Source organism: Manacus candei, unplaced genomic scaffold (genome assembly GCF_025592945.1).
Source record: "Manacus candei isolate 608988 ecotype Guabito, Panama unplaced genomic scaffold, ASM2559294v1 h1tg000009l, whole genome shotgun sequence".
In the NCBI taxonomy this organism is placed as follows: domain Eukaryota; kingdom Metazoa; phylum Chordata; class Aves; order Passeriformes; family Pipridae; genus Manacus; species Manacus candei.
The window spans coordinates 894,013-913,737 of NW_026138057.1; the positions used below are offsets into that span (position 1 = coordinate 894,013).

The following is a 19,725-nucleotide window of genomic DNA, read 5'->3' on the forward strand; positions in this document are numbered from 1 at the left end:
CTCAGCATTAGATGATCAGACTCACGAAGCTGGAGTGCACTAAAGTGACACAAACCTGCATGTTAAATTAGTAGGTGACTAAAGTGCATGTTTAAAAACAAATAAAAATAGAATGTCAAAGCACAGGATGTGAACAAAGACTTGCATTTAGATCTGAGGTCGTGTTTTCCATAGTTGTCTTTAGAGGTTGTTAGGAAAGTTTACAATCAATGAACTAGAATTCTTGGTTGGCTCCTTTATGACCAGGCAGAACTGGCAGAAACTGGTTTTGTATTCATATAAGCTCAAGTTGGAATACAAGGAGGTGATGGTATGTCTGGGTTTCTGCTTTCCCTCCTTCCAGGAGAGAAAATCCAGACAAAACAGAAATTGCCAAAATGACTGCTTATATATCTCAGTCAAATAGAAATTGGCTCTTGGATATTAATAGAGAAAGCCCATAAAACATACACCAATGGAGGAAAAAAAATTCTGTTGTCAAATTCTGTAAGTTATCTCCTAACAGTACTTCCAGTGGAGTGCCTTTAAAGAGATAAAGTTGCAATTACTTTCACTTTAGACTTCAGCAGAGAAAGATGTTGACACGTCTTTGAGATATATTGAAAATCGGAAAGAAAGAACTTCATCCAGTTGTGCCTTTAGAGAAGGAAGTGGCAAAGTTCAGCCTATTTTTAGAAACGACTTTGTATGGAATAAAAGAAACTGTTCACAAAGAAACTACCGAGAATTCGTGTGAAGGAAAAAAAGGGAGATTAATAAAAAATGTCCTCTATAAAACACGATCCATGGAATAATTATAAACGGTAGAAACAATTGAGCTGTTTTTTGATGACAGAATTACAAGGCAGTGTCTGGGGTTGCTTTGACTACAGGTGCAGTTTTGTGCAGTGCCTCATTTTGGTCTCTATGTGGTTATGCATAATAAGAGAATTTTGAAGGATTTTTTTTTTTCTTTTATATTTCACTTTATTGTCTTTTTGGTGTAAGTTAGTCTTGCACTTTTTGACAATCAGAGGCTTATGCTACATGGGTTCAGTAGAACACTAATGAATTGTCGTTGTTTCCTGCTTTGGGGTTGTCTTTTCTCCTAACTTAAAGTAGTCATACAAATACCTTTTTGAATAAAATGGTTTTACTGAGAATGAATTGATGGAGAAACCCAAAAATCCTGTGTGCACCAGCTAGGTTTGTAGAGAGAATTTCTGGAATGTAGCATGATGAAGTTTGAGTGATACAGTCAATGCAAATATCTGAATATCTGAAATAAACACATTTTAATACCATATTGTATGTTCCTTGTATTTCAGGCCATAACTTCTGTGCAGAGGGGCACAGATGTGGTGAAAATTCAGAGTGCAAAAACTGGAACACAAAAGCTACTTGTGAATGCAAGAATGGTTATCTCTCTGTCCAAGGAGACTCTGCATATTGTGAAGGTAAACAAAATATTCAGACCTGCCCCCTGAACAGCCTATTCAGAAATATCATTTGAAATAAATTGCACATGAATGAATTTCTTTGCAAAGTTCAGTTTCATGATGGTGAATAGGACAAGGACCCTTCCTGTGTTCATAAATAGAGATTGAAGGTTACAAGTGGTGCTGGACCATCTGGATTACCTGTCCATGGGAATAATTCATTGTTGCAGTTGTGCCTTGGCACACCCTGGTCATGCTGAGTTGAAAAGTGCTGTTTTTCGGAGAACAGCACCTACCTTCTAAAATCTCTTTCAGAGAACAGCATCTTTATAAAATACATTAATTTAGGAAGTGGGAATTCTTCAGGCATTTGTGAGAAAGGTAAGAGTGAAGGAGTACTGAGGCTCGAATATAAAAATGACGACCTGCAGTCCTCCCTGAAGTACTTCTGTGGGACAGGTACTTAACTGAAATGGTTTTCCTATGATACATAAGAGACCTTTTGTAAGAAAAGTGTGGCTGAGGTAGTTCTGTTCATGTGCTGTTCCATCACAGGAATGAATGCAATGGGGTATTATTCTCCTTTTGGATTCTCAGTGTTTTCTAGAACTTGTTATTCATAGCTGTGATGCACTTATTAAAAAATAAATTGATGATTCAGTATATACCACATTCCTTCCTGTCTTTGCATTATGGTTTTTTTTTTTAAATACTCTTGCATGTCAGGCTGCAGTATTTAATCTTTTGACCATTATAGGAAGTTTTCAAACTACTTTGTAAAAAATATTTCCCTGGATTGTTTTTCCAATAGTACTGGTGATGGAAGGGAGATGGCATTTTTGACAAGGTGTTAAAATATACCATAAGAATTGGAAGACAGGATGAAAGAATAAAAAAAGACGTGCGTGGACTGTGCTGAAATGATCCTGCATTCATAAAAAGATTTTTTAGTGTATGCAAGAGAACAGGATGGCTTTATATAGCAATTTATAAATGTGTTCAGTAAACTGCAGCTATAAATCTTACAGTTTTAAGTCAATTCTCTACAAACAAAAATTTGAATGGTCCTATATATGCACTTCCAGTGACTGGGAAAACAGTTCCTGCATGTGTTTTTAAAGGTAGGCTGCAGATATATTGTGTATAGAGAGAAACTTTTTTGTTCAAAAAACTGTGGGAACCTCTGCTCTATGTGTACTACAAGGACTTCTCAGAGATCAGAAGACAGTAAGAAGGCTGTTTATCAGCTATGATACATAACACAGTATTAGTTCTTTTTCTTTTCTGTTTTAAATAGCATCAGTGCTTAGTACTTTTATTTACCTAGTATCAGACTGTCCCTTTTTTAATTCTGTGGAAAAAAATTTAAACATCTTGACCCAAACAATTTTGGAGATACTGGCAGTACATTAGTGGGAGTGATGGTGAAAGAAGGAACTTTTTAAAGAAATTAGTAGGAATTACAACATACCTGGTCTATGTTGCATTAAATTTCAGAAGAGTAAATCAAATCCCTGACTTCTGTGCATGTGGATGAAACATGAGGCAACAGAACAAACACAGCTGCTTTTGCTGCCTGAGACCATGGGATAGATGAGTGTTGCTTTCTGCATTTTATGAAATTATAAATTTGCTAGATGGAGTGCAGTTCTTAGGAGGTAATGCAGAGAAGAGAGGCCTTGAGCAAGGGGAGCTACAGACTGACAAATTGATTAGCCAAGAGGTGACTCCTTTCAGCTCTATAAAGACCTTCCTTTCACTCCTCAGAACAGCTCTCTGCAAAATTTCTCTCTATGCCTCTCTAACCTCCTTCCTCTCATCTCTGTGTTCAATCTGCTAAGTAGGATCATTTCGTGGTTGGCTGTACTATAGTCTCAAATGCATGGTGAAGCTGTGACTTAAATAAATGAGGCTAAAGGCATGGATCCGAAGGTGCAGTTGCCAGGATGTTGATAAGGTATAGGGGTGGGTTTTTTCTTTTACTCTTTTGGATTTCTGTGTGTACTGTATAAGAATCAAATACCCAAAACACCTGAACAAGACGAAGGAAGGAAGGAAGGAAGATCTCATGCTCAGTTGTAGTTTAGATTTGTCTCTGTCATTCCTAAGCCTTCAAACTTAAGACATGTAAGATTACTGTTTCCTTGGAGGTGGCAAGGTTAAACTATTTCATACTCATGATATGTGCTGGGAAGTGACACCTTAGTTTGGAGTGCTCCAGATCATTAACTTGGAGCTTTCCAGATTTCTCATCTCTTCCAGTATTTGAAGTACTTGTGGATGTGAATTCTGACGTAGATTTACCTATGGTTTTACTGTTATTTCTACTTGCACTTATTTACACAGTTTTATCCTGCTGGAGCTTACAGCATGAATTTCATTTTGTAAGATCTCTGAAGTGTGGTGAGTCTGCTTTGCTTTTTGACAAGTATGTCTCTTTTTTTAACATTCCGTATTCACATTAGCAGTACAATGGAAAAAAGAATAAAAAAGTTTCTAACTTTTATCAGAGAATTTGCATCAGCATATTTGTACAATAAATAATACAAACCTGAGAGGCTTTTACTATTCATTTCCAGTAACTACTTTTCAAGTAGTTAGCAGCTTCTCACATCAAGATGTACATGCAGGATAACTACTCACTGTGTGCATTCCACTTTTGAAATAACAGAGATGTGTTCAGGAAAGATAGAAGTTTCTGAAAACAAACAAGTAAATGGAGCTTGTAATGAATGAAGGAGATAGGTGGAGATCCTCTATGTTCTGTAAAAGCAATGCACTTTACTTAAAAGTCAGGGTTTTTTTGACATTTGCCTTCTTTTCTTGCATATATGAGAGATAATTAGAGTATTCATCTTTTGAAGAGAGATTTATAGAGATATTTTTATTAATTATGTTGCCTGACAGTTGTGGATACTTAGGCACAAGTGTTGAACCAGTGTCCATTTATCTCTGTCACATATGCATGGATGAATTCTGGGAACTGTGCAAGTCCAAGATCTGCAGGACTCAAACAGTCAAGTTGTAGCAGTCTGTGCACACTTGCAGCTGTGACTTCTTGGAACGTGACATGTGGGCTCCTGTGCTGAGCACTGAAAGTTCCACGTGTGACTGTTAGTTGTGGGGCAGCAGTTCATGGCAAAACCAGGACTAAAATGGGGAATTCATTTGAGTCTCTTTAATGTTGGTCCTTCCAGGTATGTTATGTGATGTGTGCAGCAGACCTGCAAATGCCTGTGTATAGGACTTCTTCAGAGCTGAAAAGCTCTGCAGTTTGTGACTGCTTTGCAAATACTGATAGGAACAGTCTGCATATGGCAAACTGAGAGGCAGGGAAGTGTCAGCAGATAGAGAGTCTGAAGCTCAGAGATGATGAACTGAGGAAAATCAAGTCAGCTGAAAGCCAGGCTTGTTGCTAGCAAGCATGCTGATCCTCACTTAGATACTAACAGGAAAAGAGCCATGTCTTCTGAAAAGAATTCAATGATTATCTATATTTCACAGTAAAGAGCAAAAGAATATTCCTCTGCCACATTTCAGCTCTTCATTCTTATTACATTCTTAGCTTGAAACATTAACAACCCCTTTCCACCTGCAAAGTTGTTATGTTGGTACAAAAGTGATTTTTATCTAGTTGCTGTTGAGCTCTGATCCATTGTGAGAACTGTTAAAACCTGAAGAGGGATGAATATCACAGTTAGGACAAATTCATGCCTCTTCTCACCAACAGGAGTGCACGGAGCAAGAAAATTAGTATTAACCTTCCATCCACACCTTCACGCACACTTTCTTAAGCTCCCAAGAAGCATCTAGAAAAAGAGGTACAGTAGCACACCACAAGATGTCTTGTCATGTTTTGCAGCATGTGGTTAACCAGAGAATGGTCCTGTGATAACAGGATTTAAGATTTAAAGAAGATTCTTTCTATAATTATAGAAATCTATAATTTCTATTATAAGAAAGAATCCATTGACTAAAGTGGACCTACAAGATGAATATTTTTATTTTATAATGATATGGTAGAGTGTTCTTTTCCTGTATATCTAAGGATGCTCTCTAGGATGATTCCTTATGTGACCTGATCTCAATGTCACCTTAGTGCTGTTACCTCAGCTTAAAGAGTAATGAGTTAAATACCTTAATATTTGTGAAAATCCAATCCATTTTTGAACTTGGGAGAATGCTCTAGAAGCACTTGTGACTTTCACTGAAAAAGAACACAACCAAGTCACTCTTTCCCTTCTGTGCTCCAGACACGTTCTCGTAATCTGTTGTTCACAAATTATGGCTCATTTGAAAAAAATGTCACATAAGCTATGAAATACTAGCCAGACTCAGAAAATCTGCTTAGTTTGTGCTGTGAGGAAGAGTTAGGATAACGTTACTGGGCTTGGCAGATTTTGGGGAGATGAGATAAAGAAGAATGAAAGCTTTGGGAGAAAACTGAGTGCTCATTTGGCAGTGAGCATGGATCTAAGCTTGCAGCACAGACTGACCAGGCAAAGTGTCCACCTGATGTGCCAGACCACCATGCAGTCATCCCCTGTAGGCATCCAGTCTCCCTTCTACCTGTGGCACTGGAAGACAGACCAGTTAAAGCTTTTTATCTCACTTACTTGACAATAAAATTCTAAGATCACTACTTTTCTTCTTTTTTTTTTTTTCTTTTTTATTTTTTCGTCTAAGTACTTTGACTTAGAGCTCTGAAAGGCAGTTGTCTCAATATTCTTGTAAAACAAGAGATACCATTCTTAGTTATCTTAAGTTTGTAGAATAATATAATTTCCCAACACTCATTGGTTGACTCGTGCACAAGGCTATCAAGCTCTCAACATGACAGATCATTGACTTGGAATCTCAGGATTTTGCTGCTACTTTAAAAATAAAACAATGTTTCATTTACTTGTGATTTGTAAATATCTTCCACACACACAGACACACACACACACACACTGATCTTTATTGCTTTCAGTTTCTTTTCCTTTGAACTTGATGTCAGATGTAGTCAGAAAATCCTTTACAGAAACATAGATATATAAATATACTGAAAAAATGTGTTCTGAATGTACAATAGTGTAGGTTTGGTCAGAAAATGTTTGTTTTCTGAAAGTCACATAGAAAAAATAATTGCAACACAAAGAGGCAGAAAGTTGGAGTTTTTTCCATTTTCGGAGAAATCGGGAAAAATTAACCTTTTTAGATTAATGATTTAGTTCCAAGTGCAAAGACATCTCCATCAGCATGCTTTAATGAAAAAAAAAACAACAAAAAATCCAAAACAATCAAAAACAGAAGTTTACTTCTGTTGCAAAACACAGAGGAACAAAAAAATCTTTCATCATACAGTGTGGCTTCTGTTACGGTTCTGAAGATGAGAGCTCCATAAAGCTTACCTCTGATATTTAATCCTTTGACTCATCACATCCTGTACATAAATAACTGTTCAGTGGCAGAACTTTTCATGAACCATTTGAACTGAAAAAGAATAAACCCAGTCCTGCATATGGCCCTCAGAGTACAAATCTGCTGGCAATCCACTGAGTTTCTGCAGCTGGTGTTTTTCTTGCTCTATAAAGTAAGGTGAATTTTGTTGAATTTTCCCCTCCTCCTCTGCAGTGATTTCATTGCAGCTGTTCTAATTTCACCGCCTTGTGGCTTGGGAGGTGACATTAACATTATGTGGTACCATATAAACCTTCTGTGTGGCAGTGATGTACGACTGTGGTTTTGGATGGTGTCCATTGGCTTGACTTCTGGGTCAGCTTTTAATGATAATCCTTCTGTTTGTGGTATCTCAAAAAACCTGCATCCCAAGACGTCTGTGTCCTGCAGAAGTTATTGACTGTGTGCTATAACAGACTCATGTTCTGTGCTGTACAGGTGTACATGTACACGAGCTGTACGTAGGGGGTGCTTCAGGTAATTCCATCAAGTTAAGGGGATGGGACAAATGTTGATGGTAAATGGACTGAATTTTTCTCTATGCTGAAACCATAAAAAAGAGGAGGGCGGGAGAAGAATCTAAAAATGTTATGGCCAAGATCATCATCTCTGCCTTAAAGACTACCTTGATGGCTGTTCAACTGAAACACTAAGTCCTCACGTGGAGGCTTACAGAACAAAACCCCAAACCACCCCTCCATGCCAAAAACCCCAGATAACCCCTCCACCCCTGCCTTTTATAAACACATGACTTGATGACACGTTGCTTTTTTAAAAGTTCACATTCTTTAAAGACACTTGTTAACTTACTTTTTAAAACTTCAATTACCTGACAGTGTCAAACTTAAACTTCTGCTATGTATATAATCCTATTTATCAGAGAAAGTGCCTTCTCTTGGGGGTATAATACAAATAATAAATTTGTCTTGCCTACTGTTTTCATAAAGAAAGACGTTTTATTTAAAATTATATTCTTAACCATTGCACGAACTCAAATTCATCTTTTATAACATCATCAAAAGGCAGGCACTTGTCAGTCAAAGTCCTGCATCTGTGGGTATATGGACTTCAATAAATGAGGCTGCAGATTCCTTCTGCTGCGAGCTGCTCTTGGAGGAAACTGAGTTAAAAACAAAATAGACCTTTCTCCTGCCGAGTGAATTCATAAGTTCAAAGGCAGAGATGATATTCTTGCCAGTGGACAGAAAGATTTCAAGGAAAATATTAAATTTTTTTTATACTGAGAAGATTCAAGAGTTTGTTGGAAGATGATGTTTATGCCTTATATGGTGCTGGATATATTATTTCTGTTATCAAAACTGCTTTTATATTTACAAGTTAATTAGTTTAAATTCATATTCCAACTACAGAACCCTGGAAAGTGGAATTATCTGCCATCCCCTCGAGTAACTTTAGTTCTTTTGGTGTAATGTCATGCTGAGATTTATATGAAAATAAATTCTAATTTCTAATAAGGTAACCATATGTTTCGGACTTGTTATAATAAAGTGCCATAAATAATTATGGCTCCTAAGGAATTCAGCCTTGCAACTGTCAGTTCTTATGTTAGCAACTTGCATTTGAACAAATTACAATCATTGCTATTCAAGAAAAAAAAGCATCTTCACCCCTTCAGAATGGCAATGAAAATCCTGCTCTGAGGCTGTTGAGATTTTTGTTGACATGGAGAGATGGAGGATGCTGTGTCCCCAGATCAACAAATGCTCTTATGTGCCTTCTTCTGCATTGCATGGGATATAATTTGATAGGTGGGTTAATGAAAAACCCAGTGCCATGTTGTTGGCTACTAATTGTAGTAGAATCTGTCTTAAAAGGTGACTAATAAGTCAGGAGAAAAGAAAAAGCTGTTGCATGTTCCTTCTGGGCCGGAGTAATTATCATTACACTGTAATGGCCCTTTGTCGTGTGCAGAGAGGGAGCTTCAGACAAAGTTTATTAGAGAACACTCCTGTTGAGTCATGAGGTGCAGAAAGGACTTGGTTTCTAAACTCTGTTTCAGAGAGGAGTCCAGGGGCAGCCCCTGAAAGGGAGAAGTTTGTGCAATGAATGGCGACGTGCATGCACTACACCTTATCAGCAGAAAGAGCTCTTGCTGGTCTTTACTCATTAAGCCCTTGTATCTGATCCTGATATTTCCAAAATTCTTTCTTCCAATTATGACCCGGTATAGCTCATGTCACAGCTGTGCTGGCATCAATGAAAAGGAAGAACGTGAAAGAGCTTTTCGTGGAGCTGTGGTGGTTTATACCAGATCAGTGTTTGCATCAAACGTTTGGCAGCAAAGGAAAGAAAAAATCAGAATTGTTCTTTTAGTGGTCATCAGAAGTTTGCTTGTGTTTGAGCTGAAAAATACTGAGAAATGTTTGTATATAATGAGGAGGTTTTGCTTGGACTTGGATGGAAGCCACTTACCAATACTTTTATACAAGTTGTTAAAAACTGTGCACATATCTCTTAAATCTTAGGGGTTAAGGTGCTGAAGTTTTGCCTTTTTAAAAACCTGGAGCATAACTGGAATAGTTAAAAAATGACATGTGTGTGTGTATGTATGTATGATGGATGTGTGTGTTTATGCATATATCCAAAATGGAGCTTTCCCATTGCAGCACAACAGCCTTTAGTTACCAGGATTCGAGAGAATAGCAACTTTCTCAGGGGCCTGAGGAGTTCAAAAGGGGGTTGATGTAGGGAACCTCCAGTTAACTTCCAACCTAAATTTTTTTTGTGGTTCTGTCATCTCTTATCCTGTGCTGTGTATTGTGTCAAGAGTACTGGAGGGACATTGGATGCTGTTGACCCTCTGTGGTTGCCTTTTGCAGTGCTTGGGTATGCAGAGAGGGAAATTACTTTGCATAGTCTGGAAATGAGAAAAAGGTAACATCATTTAAATGCTGGCGCTTACAAACATTTTTTCAGCTGCTTGGAAGAAACGTGATGTGCAGGTTTGATGCTCAATCTGTCTCCTCGTTGCTATTAAAGAATGATTTGTGGGCATGGAGCTCCTTTTCCAAGTGGAAGCTCTCAGGGCCAGTTTATAGATAAGATGTTATAGATAAGTAAAAATGCACGTTGTAAATGGTGCTCTGTAGCTGCTTCAAGGTCTGTGCTGGCAATGGTAGAACCAATTTTGAGGCTGTCTAAATGTAACTGTTAGAGTGGCATGAGTAGGTCAGAGGAGGGAAGCATGTGCACTTGTCCTACAGCAAGAGCTGTTACAGACTGAAATGAACACCTCCCTCAATTTTGAAAACACAGGAAAAAACCTGATTTGCAAGAGAACCCGTATGAAGGACTTGGAGGACTCAGATCTCAGCCTAGAGTGTAGAGACCTGAGGTAATGGACGCAGTGAAGAAAGTGTAGAAACTCATTTTGTTCAGGTTTGTATATAGATGTCAAGGGTCCTGGGAGAAAATAGCATTAAACTCCCCAGGAACTGTCCTCATTGCCATGGCCTCTCGAAGAATCTTCTTTAAAATGCTTTTAAGCACTTTTAGCTGCTTCAGTGCAAGTTGTCTGTGGCTCTGGTGCTTCTTGAGCAGATGCTGAGCCATAAGTGGGTAGTGACCCTGTGGAACATGGTGGCACTTTGCCTGGCTGTGAAGGCACAGCACCCACCTTGGGAGAAGGTAACAGAGAGGAGTGTTGCTACAAAACAGGTGAAAATGAAAGGTTAGGGCTTTGGGGAGCCAGGAGACTTATGGTGCCCAGGGGCTGTAATATAAAGCACAAATACAGCAGCTTTACTGCATCCAGAAAAGGACATCTAGCAGATATTCTGTGTTGACCAGCTTGATTAATCTTAAAGGATTTGCTCTAAAGTTAGCTGCGAAAGAAAATTGAAAAAAGAGCAACAAACCAAACCACCTCTCCTTTCTCCCTACAATTGTTAATTTTTTTTTTTAAACTGCTGAAGGAAATTAAGTTTTTGTCCTTCAGTACAAAAAAACCCCCTCCAAACAACAAAGAAAACACCAAAACTAAATGGAAAATATAATTTGGCTTGTCATAAAAATATTTAAAAAAATTATTTTTAATGGAAAATGTGTTTTGCCTGTGGTAATAGCATAGCTGGAGGCTGCTCTAGTAAATATTATCTATTGTCTTTTGCCTTACATGAATATATTTTGTTTCCAGTAGATGGAAAAGTGAAATTGGTTCTAAAAGTACAAGAGTCTCCAAAGCCATGACAAATGTCAGTTTATACCAACATGTTTTTCCCTGCAAGATTTAGTAAGTGACTTACTGATACAGTTCTGGGTATTCAAAGTTAATGTGCATGTAAAAAACAAAGCACAGAAGTTAAGAAATTATTGGAAAAGACATTATTGCTAACCTCAGGCTTTGCTATGTGGTTTGCTCTCCATTTTTCCTTTACAATTTCAGCATGCATATTTTGCATCCTTTTCCAGCATTTCTCCTTGTGGCTTCTGTTCAGATTAATTTGGAATTAAGCTGGATGCTGATGGTACAGGCTATGCCTGTATTAACTGCAATCCATTCTGAATTTATTAAAAGACATTAAGCTTTTGACATTATCCAGATGTAGTACAGTTACACTGGTATATAACAATTTTAATGTATTTAGACAAATTTAGACAACAAATTTAATATATATAGGCATATTTCTTTTTTATATTTGTATCAAGTTTTATTTTCAAATAAAAATTCAGTTCCTTGTGTTTTTTCAATGCAATTCATTTATGGAAACACATTTATAGATTTATTTAAGCAAAGGAGTAACATAATAATTATTGTGTTGCATGAGGAGCTATATTTGAACTGAAACTAAAAATAAGACTGCTTTTTTCAATTGCATTGTTCTATCAAGAAGAGGAAGCTCCACCTGGGCCTTCATATATTTAGGATATACCCATTTAGTGGTGTATGTCTGTGCAGGTTTCTCTTGATAAGGAACAGCACAATAATACCACTAAATAAGCTGAAGTAAGTGTAGAAAAGTAATCAAACTGCTTACATAGCAAGAAATAAGTTGGTTTTTTTTTTCTGATTTTATTTACTAAATGTTATTGACAGCTAAGGAAAGACATTCTATAAAATATTCATGTACATATTTAATTTTTAGAAAGAGAATTCCTCTTACTCTGAAAGATTTTTGACAGACAAATCAATTTCATTTAGGTAGGTAGCTGCCTCTAAAAAATCTCTCAAAAAGTGCTTTTTTTTCTAATACATCTACCTCTATTTAATAATCTACTTCTTTGTACCTGAATCTTTTTGGAGGTTGGGGAAAAGAGTTCTAAAAAAAGTTAGAGTGAAACTTTGATTCAAGTAATGGAAATTAGTGCAAAGATATGTTCAGCATCTACAAAGATAATTCTTATATTGATGTTAGTTTCCTATTGATTTGCTGACTCTTACAATATTTTTAGTGTTCATTTCTTTTTAAATAAAATACCTTCCCATTTTTCCAGTTAGTGCACCTGTTCTTCATGTCTAAAGGGTAAATTTCAAAATACCCCTTGGGTGTTCTACAAATTTTTTCACTGTCTGTCCTTACAATTTTCTTTTTGTTTTTTTTTTCTTTTCATTTCTAAATTTGACATCTTATTTTTTCTTCCTGCTGTGGATAGTTTCTGATTAATTGCATTTTATTAATTGCATTTTTTTATTGGTTCTGTTGAAGATGTTTGCTGTGTTTATGTCTTGTCCTGAACTCACTCACTGAGGCTGTATGTGCCTCATATACATGAGGTGATAACATGCCCCTATAGGGATCACTGTGTTTAATAGTGGAAAATTATTTTCTGTCCACTTTCAGGCTTAAGAAAGTGCTTGAAAATTATTAGGATGAAATTAGCAGTGCACACTCCTTTTTGTCTCTTGTCTTTCCTTAGGATTGATAACCTCTCAGCTTTATTTTATTATTTTGTTTCCCCTAATCCTATGACTCATATTTTCCCTTCTAGCTTTCACCAGAGAATGTGTCTGTTCGTATTGGTAGCTATTAGTGCTGAGATAATTATACGAACACATGGCAGCATCTTCAGACATGAATGTGAGTTAGTGTTAGCTCCAAGACATGCTGTCTTTTGCAAAAAAAAAGGGAGAATACCTAATTTGCAAAGAATTTGCACTGGAAAATTCCTGGTTGCCTCGGGGCTGTCTGGAGGCGTAGGCAAAGCAGGCAGTTTCCTGGGGCACCAGACTCCACCACAGGCAGGTTGGCCACGTGCTTGCTCTGCTTTCCATGTGTTGGAGCCCAAGACACAAAGCTTAGTGGTGCTCCTGCTGCCTGGGGGACAGGTTAGAAACTGAGACCTGTCCTCATGGTGGATGTTCAAGAAGTAGCTGTTGCCGTTCCCACTTTTTCTGCTCTCAGCAGCAGATCACTCAGGTTTTTGTTTCCCAACTTTCGAGTCCCCCCTCCCCAAGGCAGTAAAACACAGTTTTGTGCAGAGTTGATTCAGTGCCATCTGTTGTTAGTTGGCTTATGTGGAGATGCCATGGCAGCCTGAGTTTGTTGCTGATGCATTCCCATTTCCAGGAGTAGGAATGATCCTAGTTATTTTCTCGGCACAAAGCTCTTCCTTACCACTAGAATACAGGCATTGTTTTCCACTGCGAGCTTCTTAGGCGAGAGGAATTTTGCAGTGCTTACGTGGACTTGTATTGTCACTTGACTGACAAAATGGAAAATCAAGCAAGCATGTGGGAAGGTAAAGATCACTGCTAGATATTAGAATCTGTGTGACCAGCAATTAGGCTGGTTCAGACTCTTAAGATTCTAGTCTTGGAGATGGCAGGTTCATGCACGTGAGTTATTCTTCAGTTAAGCACTCTGTTTCCCTGGAATTATATAATGTCTGTTTAAGAACCACTGTGTTGGTCATGAAACATTTCCTCCATGTACTTGGGCACAAGTGACATTAACCTTTGAAGGTCAGGCCTCCTGCTCTGTTCTGGAGCTTGTTTTAACCCATTACCCCTTCGGTGACTCTATTTGCTTTTCGGCTTTCAGTCTAGTTAGCTGAATCAGTGCTATTGTGAAAAGGTCAGTGGCAATCTGAAGTGCATTCAGTTTGTGTAAGGCACAATTTCCAGTCGTTCTTTTCTATAGGAATCAATTCAGAGCCTGGCACTGCCACTGTGTGTGGTTTTCATCCAGTAATTTTTCCTGTACAAACAATAATATCAAATTTGTCTAAAAGATGACCTGCCTTTGTGGCTGATAGGGCAGCTGATGCTTGACAGCACTGGAGCTGCAGTGCCCCAACATCCTTTTTAGTGATTAACACCTTGCTAATTCTATATAAAAGGCTACAAAAAATTGAGTGTTATAAAGATGTACGGCTTTTCCCATACACTGTTTTGGTTGTCAGGAGTACTTGGGTTTGTGTTTTGGGTACACTAGGAAATTTTCAACTCAGTCTGAGAGCTAACAAATTGTGTCAGTTTTTTCTTGGTTAGTATTGGCATTATTGGATATTCAATAATGTGCAACAGATGATGAATGTGGAGGCGAACCGAACCATCCTCTCTCATTAGACATTTGGAAACAAATGAATTTTGGTTTCAGATGACTAGAATTCTTTCTTTCTTATTTAACACAGTATAAATACCTGCAGCTCAGTTACATCTATTTTGCAATTCACATAAATCTTGAAATGAATTAATGAGGAACATGGAGAAGAGGACAGATCTTGGACAGGGAATCTAATCAATGTGAATTCCCCTGAGCTGCATCTCTTTTGTGCTAGGCTCCCATTGATTTTGTAAACATTTTAGTGTTAGCCATAATCCCCTTTGAATATAAATCATTCCCCAGTATTTTCTCCTGTATTTTAATTAATTCTGAACTGACTGACTTGAGAACTCTTCCTTCAGTCTTGTTATTAAACCAGAGAAATTCTCCCTTGTTTTCTTCACTGCCTTAATCTGACCCCTGTGAAATCAGTGGGCATTTAGAATTCTCGAGAACTGGTGAAGCTGAGAAAACCTGAGACAGCCAAAACGTGTCAAAGTTAGAAACTGCAAGAAAATCAGAAATCTTGCGGGAAAAGCAACTGATTTTGTAGTAAATTATTTTCTTTATTTTAACTTTTATGAGTTCCTGTTACAGTTGATAACACCCTTTCCTTCAGAAGAAAAAGGAGACTGAGATGGTCCTTCTGAGACTGGAGAGTGGGGACAGGGGCATTATACCCTCATTTTGATTTAAGGATACAGGGTCATGAGCTGTCTATTCCCTTTTAAACTGAATTAGTTGAAAAAAAAATTGAATCTATAACCTGGTTGATTGGTACACAATTTCTTTGACTTCAGTCTTAGAAAAGAACATTACTTAAATTGAAGAGATGATAGTGAAATGATTTTGTTGTGACATAAAAAGTATCCTATATCTAGCATGAAAGCTGGCACTGTTATTCCTTGAAAAATACGTGTGTAGCAGTAGGAGGTATTTTGGCCTGTAGATTGAAAGACTGTATCATCATTTAAACTGGAGCTACAGGGGATAAACTGAGTTAGGGCTCTCCTAAGTGCAGCAGCATCAGACACTATTCCTTGATAATCCTGGTTGAGGCGGGGGAGGAATTTTGTTTGAAATTGTCAGTTGTATGTCTTATCACAGCTTGGTTTTATTCTGTGGAGCAGATGAGATTGTTACTTGATTATATGAACGAAAAAAAAAATGCTTTGCTTCTTGAGAAGAACTGAGAATATATTTTTGTTGCAGTTGTTTAACCAACAGACTGAGTGGCTGTGTAATGTTCAGCTGAATTGCAGGAGTGATATGATAGTTTGGTAGGCATATAAATATGAAACAGCCTGTTCATTTTATATATATATATATATTAACTTCAATCCATGTCCTTGTGGTGCATACCTAAAGTTCCAGTGTTTTGTTTTTCCTAGTTTTGCAGTTAGCCTTCCTTTAGAGATGTCATTGCAAGTTTTAGGGTGGCTACAGGATGCCTTTGTAGTCTTGGGGGGGTTTTCTTCCTCCTGATTAGATATATCAGTAAGTGCATGTATATATGCTTATAACTGGTTTTATTTGTGCAGTGTCTAGGACATATATTTTTGGACACAGGCTATCACTGTAATAGGTGTTCTTCAGATGTGTGATTAAAATAGGATTTATTTTTCAGGAGACTTTTTAACCTAAGCATAAGACAAGAGGCCGTGTTTTAGGTGGGAATAAAACATGGTTTGAAGCTGAAATCCAAGAACAGTTTCCTTTTTGCTGAAGTAAAATCCTTCACTTTTTTCACTGAATACTCTCTGTTTTAAAATTTATTTTTGCAAACCTAGGTTAATTCTGTTGACATACATTGATTGTGGTGATGCAAGTAAAGCAGAGGCATCTCTCTTTGCAAAGCTGAATGTTGTGGTAAGTTCTTAATTCATTGAGAGCTGTCAGCCTCTACAACAGACCTTTCCTCCAGCTGTAGATCAGATATCTGGAAGGGTTTCCTCTCTGCCCTGCTCCCACAGGGCTGGCAGTCACCTGAAGGCAGCAGTGGCTCATTGCCATCCCTGGGAGAGCTGCGGGGTGGCACCTGTCAGGAGATAACAACAGGAAACCACACACAGCTGGAAAATGCAAAAATGTGGAATTGCTTGAGGTACACCTTTAGCTGAACTATTTTTTCAGGACTTTTGGCATCGTGGAAGAGGATTATTCCAAGGAAGTTTTGAAGGGAATGATGTTCTTGGGGTGAAGATTGCAGAGCTAGTCTTGAGTGCAATGTGAGAGAATAAGTGACTGCACTTGTTTGTTTTGTCTGTTGTTTTTTTTTAAGTAATGAAAACTGTAAAAGTTGACTGAGGTGATCTGAATCTAGTTGGGAGTCAACCTCTTGGCAGCAAATAGGTGATTATTGGTAACATGGGAAGAGTACCTGCTAACCCTTGAAATAGAAGACAAACATGATAGACAATGGCAAATCAGTCATGGAAAGTCTAGAGAAGGTGTGATTAAATCTTTTTTTTGAATCTCAGTAACATGAACTTGGATTCACACATTGAGTTGTGTAGAACTGAAAGGAAGTGCTGAGAGTGAGGCTGCTAAATGCCTTTCCCTGTGGTGGTTCTCCCTCCTTGGCCACTGAGGAAGAATCCAGAGCTTGGAAGCTCTTCCCTTCACACTTGTGCTGATCCCTGAGACAAGATGTAGCATTGATTAGCTTTGAGGAGACATCTCTGCAGCACCCAGCTCCTTGCTTTCTCAGCATTTTTGGGCCCTGGTGTCCAGTCAGTAGGCTGGGCTGTGGTTGGCTTTGTTGCTCATGAGGTGGCTGTGATGATTGTGTGCTGATGTGATAGCACATGATGGATCAAGTATGACTGAGTAAAAGTTTTAAAACATTTTTTCTGTGAGTATTTAGCACTGTAGTGCAAGAGAACCACAGAGCAGAGTCCTCAATACAGAGTGAGGCAGGGATATGCTTGGACTGTGAGAAATTGAGCTGAGCAGTGCCCAAAGAGTTTAGATCGATTTTGTCTTAACTGCAGTGTTCTGTTTTCATGTTCCTGTGCACTTAGAAACCAACTCTTTTAATTTAATTTTACTTGACTTCGGTTTTACTTTTTTTTTTCATTTTATTTAATTTGTTTGTTTTTATTTTTGTTTTAAAATCTGGGTTACTTTGAAAAAAATTTTTGGTTTACTTAAATTTTTTTTTGTTTTACTTTCTAAAATTTTTTTGTTTACATTTTAAAAATTTGTTTTACTTCTGAAAAATGTTATTTTATTTTTTCTTTAATTTTACTTCACTGTATTTTACTTTATTATTTACTCTATTTTACTTCATTATTGAGCTATTTAACTCTTTTACTGTTTTATTTTACTGTTTTGTTTTACTGTTTTGTTTTACTGTTTTGTTTTACTGTTTTATTTTACTGTTTTATTTTACTGTTTTATTTTACTCTTTTATTTTATTCTTTTATTTTATGTTTACTTTTTTTTATTTTGCCTTTCAAATTTGTTCTTTAATTTTTCTTTATTTCTTCTTATTTTTTTTCACCTTACTTTATTTTGCTGTTTTACACGAGGAAAAACACGTAGAGAAATGGAGCTGAGGGAAGAGCAGAACTCACTCCTGCTGCAAACCTGGTTTGGGAAAGAGAGTCCAGAGAGCCAGGTCATGAATGGTACCTTGGTGATGCAAGAGCAGAGGCAGGAACTGAGTCTTGAGGGCTCCAACAGTCACAGCAATAATACAAGTGGTAAAATAACTTTGTATCTAACCTAACTGTACTGCAGTAGGTGGATCTCTGCATTACTGTGCTGCACAGTTTAGTATTTTTTTTTCTGGATAGGATTTTTCAGTGGTTGTAATTCTTGGAAATCAAACCTGTTCCTTACAGAATAAGCTGAGGCATTGCTTCTTTTTGATGTTCTCTATCTTTAAATTGCAATTTTATCGTCTTACTCTTCTTATAAATTTGAATAGATTCAAATCTCGGTACCAAGATTCTTTCTGAAGTGGACAAGATGGAAGGTTTTGAGTCCTTTAAATAGCTGATCTACCTTTTGTTTTTTCAAGCTTTCTAAATCCACATGTGCATAGATAGCAAGCAAGTGACCTAAAGGTGAATATTTCACAATGTGTTGATTGTCTGAGACAGCAGTTGGACTTGATGATCTTAAAGGTCTTTTCCTACCTAAATGATTCTGTGATTAATATTTAACCATTGAGGTTGGCTTGAGTGACATGTGAATAGTGAGATGTAAGGGTGAGGATAAATGCTAGAGTATGATCAATCATTATGTTCTTCACAGTTTGTGTTGTGTGTTTCCATTTAATAACTACAAGTGTCTCTCACCAGGTTTCATGCATTTCTCTCCATCACCTTTTTACCCCCATAAAAGAATGAGTGATGTTTATTCATTACCTCAAAGTCACTTTGCTGTGATGAGGAGCAATTTTGAAGGATGTTAATAATGTGAAGGTACCAGAAAAATTGTTCTAAGCTTTGATTATGTGAGTTGCTTGTTTGTGAAAGGAAGCATCGTCCATGGCTGCGTGCATCCTCATACATATTTATACACCAGTGTATTTTAGATGTTAGCTACATCTGTACCTTTAGGCTGTTGTTTTGTCTGTTGTAATCATGTTGCAATAATTAAAACATCAGAGGAAGAAACAAACAAAACCTCATTTTAGTGTAATAGAGCTGATGATGCCTGACAGATAGAAGTAATTAATTTTTTGCATTTAAAGCATACAATAGGAATGCTATCAAAACTGCACTAACCAAACTGTGTGTTGAGGAGGCACTGAGTACACTTGAACTGTGTGGAATGTACTGATACAGGACATATTTGGATTTCTTTGTTTGTTCCTTTCCAGTGTTTTGTTGCACTAAGAGGCTGCATTATTTGAGCAAAGCCTGGTTACTCATGCTCTGCTTTCTAAATTCTCATTTGCTGCGAATGGTATCTTTCCTTTCAAAAGATGCCAGTCATGGTTTTTGCTAAATGTCTCATCAAAGTTGATGCAAACTCCAGGCCCTCACTGTGGGTTTGACTCTTGTTATTGTTCAGATAGTTTAGCTCTGTAGACTCTCCCTCGCTTTTGCTTTCTCAATAGGCTTCTTGATTTTTGCTGAGATTTGAGAACTTTGCTGTATCCTGTGATCAGCAAATGTTTTCTCAGAAGCTTAGACCAGCAGTTTTAGTTACTGGCCCTAGAACTATAAAGTGAATAGTTAAATATTCTGATTTCAACTGTGCTTGCCTTGCTGTCTCTAGGAGGGTATGGTGTGGTGGGAAAGATGAAGAGCTATTTACAAGTGGTTTAAACTGAATACAGATACTTTCCCAAGCTTTTTATCATTTTTTTCCTTTGTCTGTGCACTGACATTATTTTTCTAATG

The 19,725-nt window shown here is 37.4% G+C and overlaps 1 protein-coding gene across 6 annotated transcripts in view; it reads left to right on the forward strand.

Moving 5' to 3' along the window:
• The window catches only part of NELL1 (neural EGFL like 1), a 277,675-nt gene that overhangs the window by 87,734 nt on the left and 170,216 nt on the right, over positions 1-19,725 (forward strand). For all 6 annotated transcript variants that reach the window (XM_051777275.1, XM_051777277.1, XM_051777276.1 and 3 more), the window contains exon 12: positions 1,308-1,436. In XM_051777275.1, the coding sequence (XP_051633235.1) occupies positions 1,308-1,436 (129 nt within the window). The remainder of the gene's footprint in view (positions 1-1,307; positions 1,437-19,725) is intronic.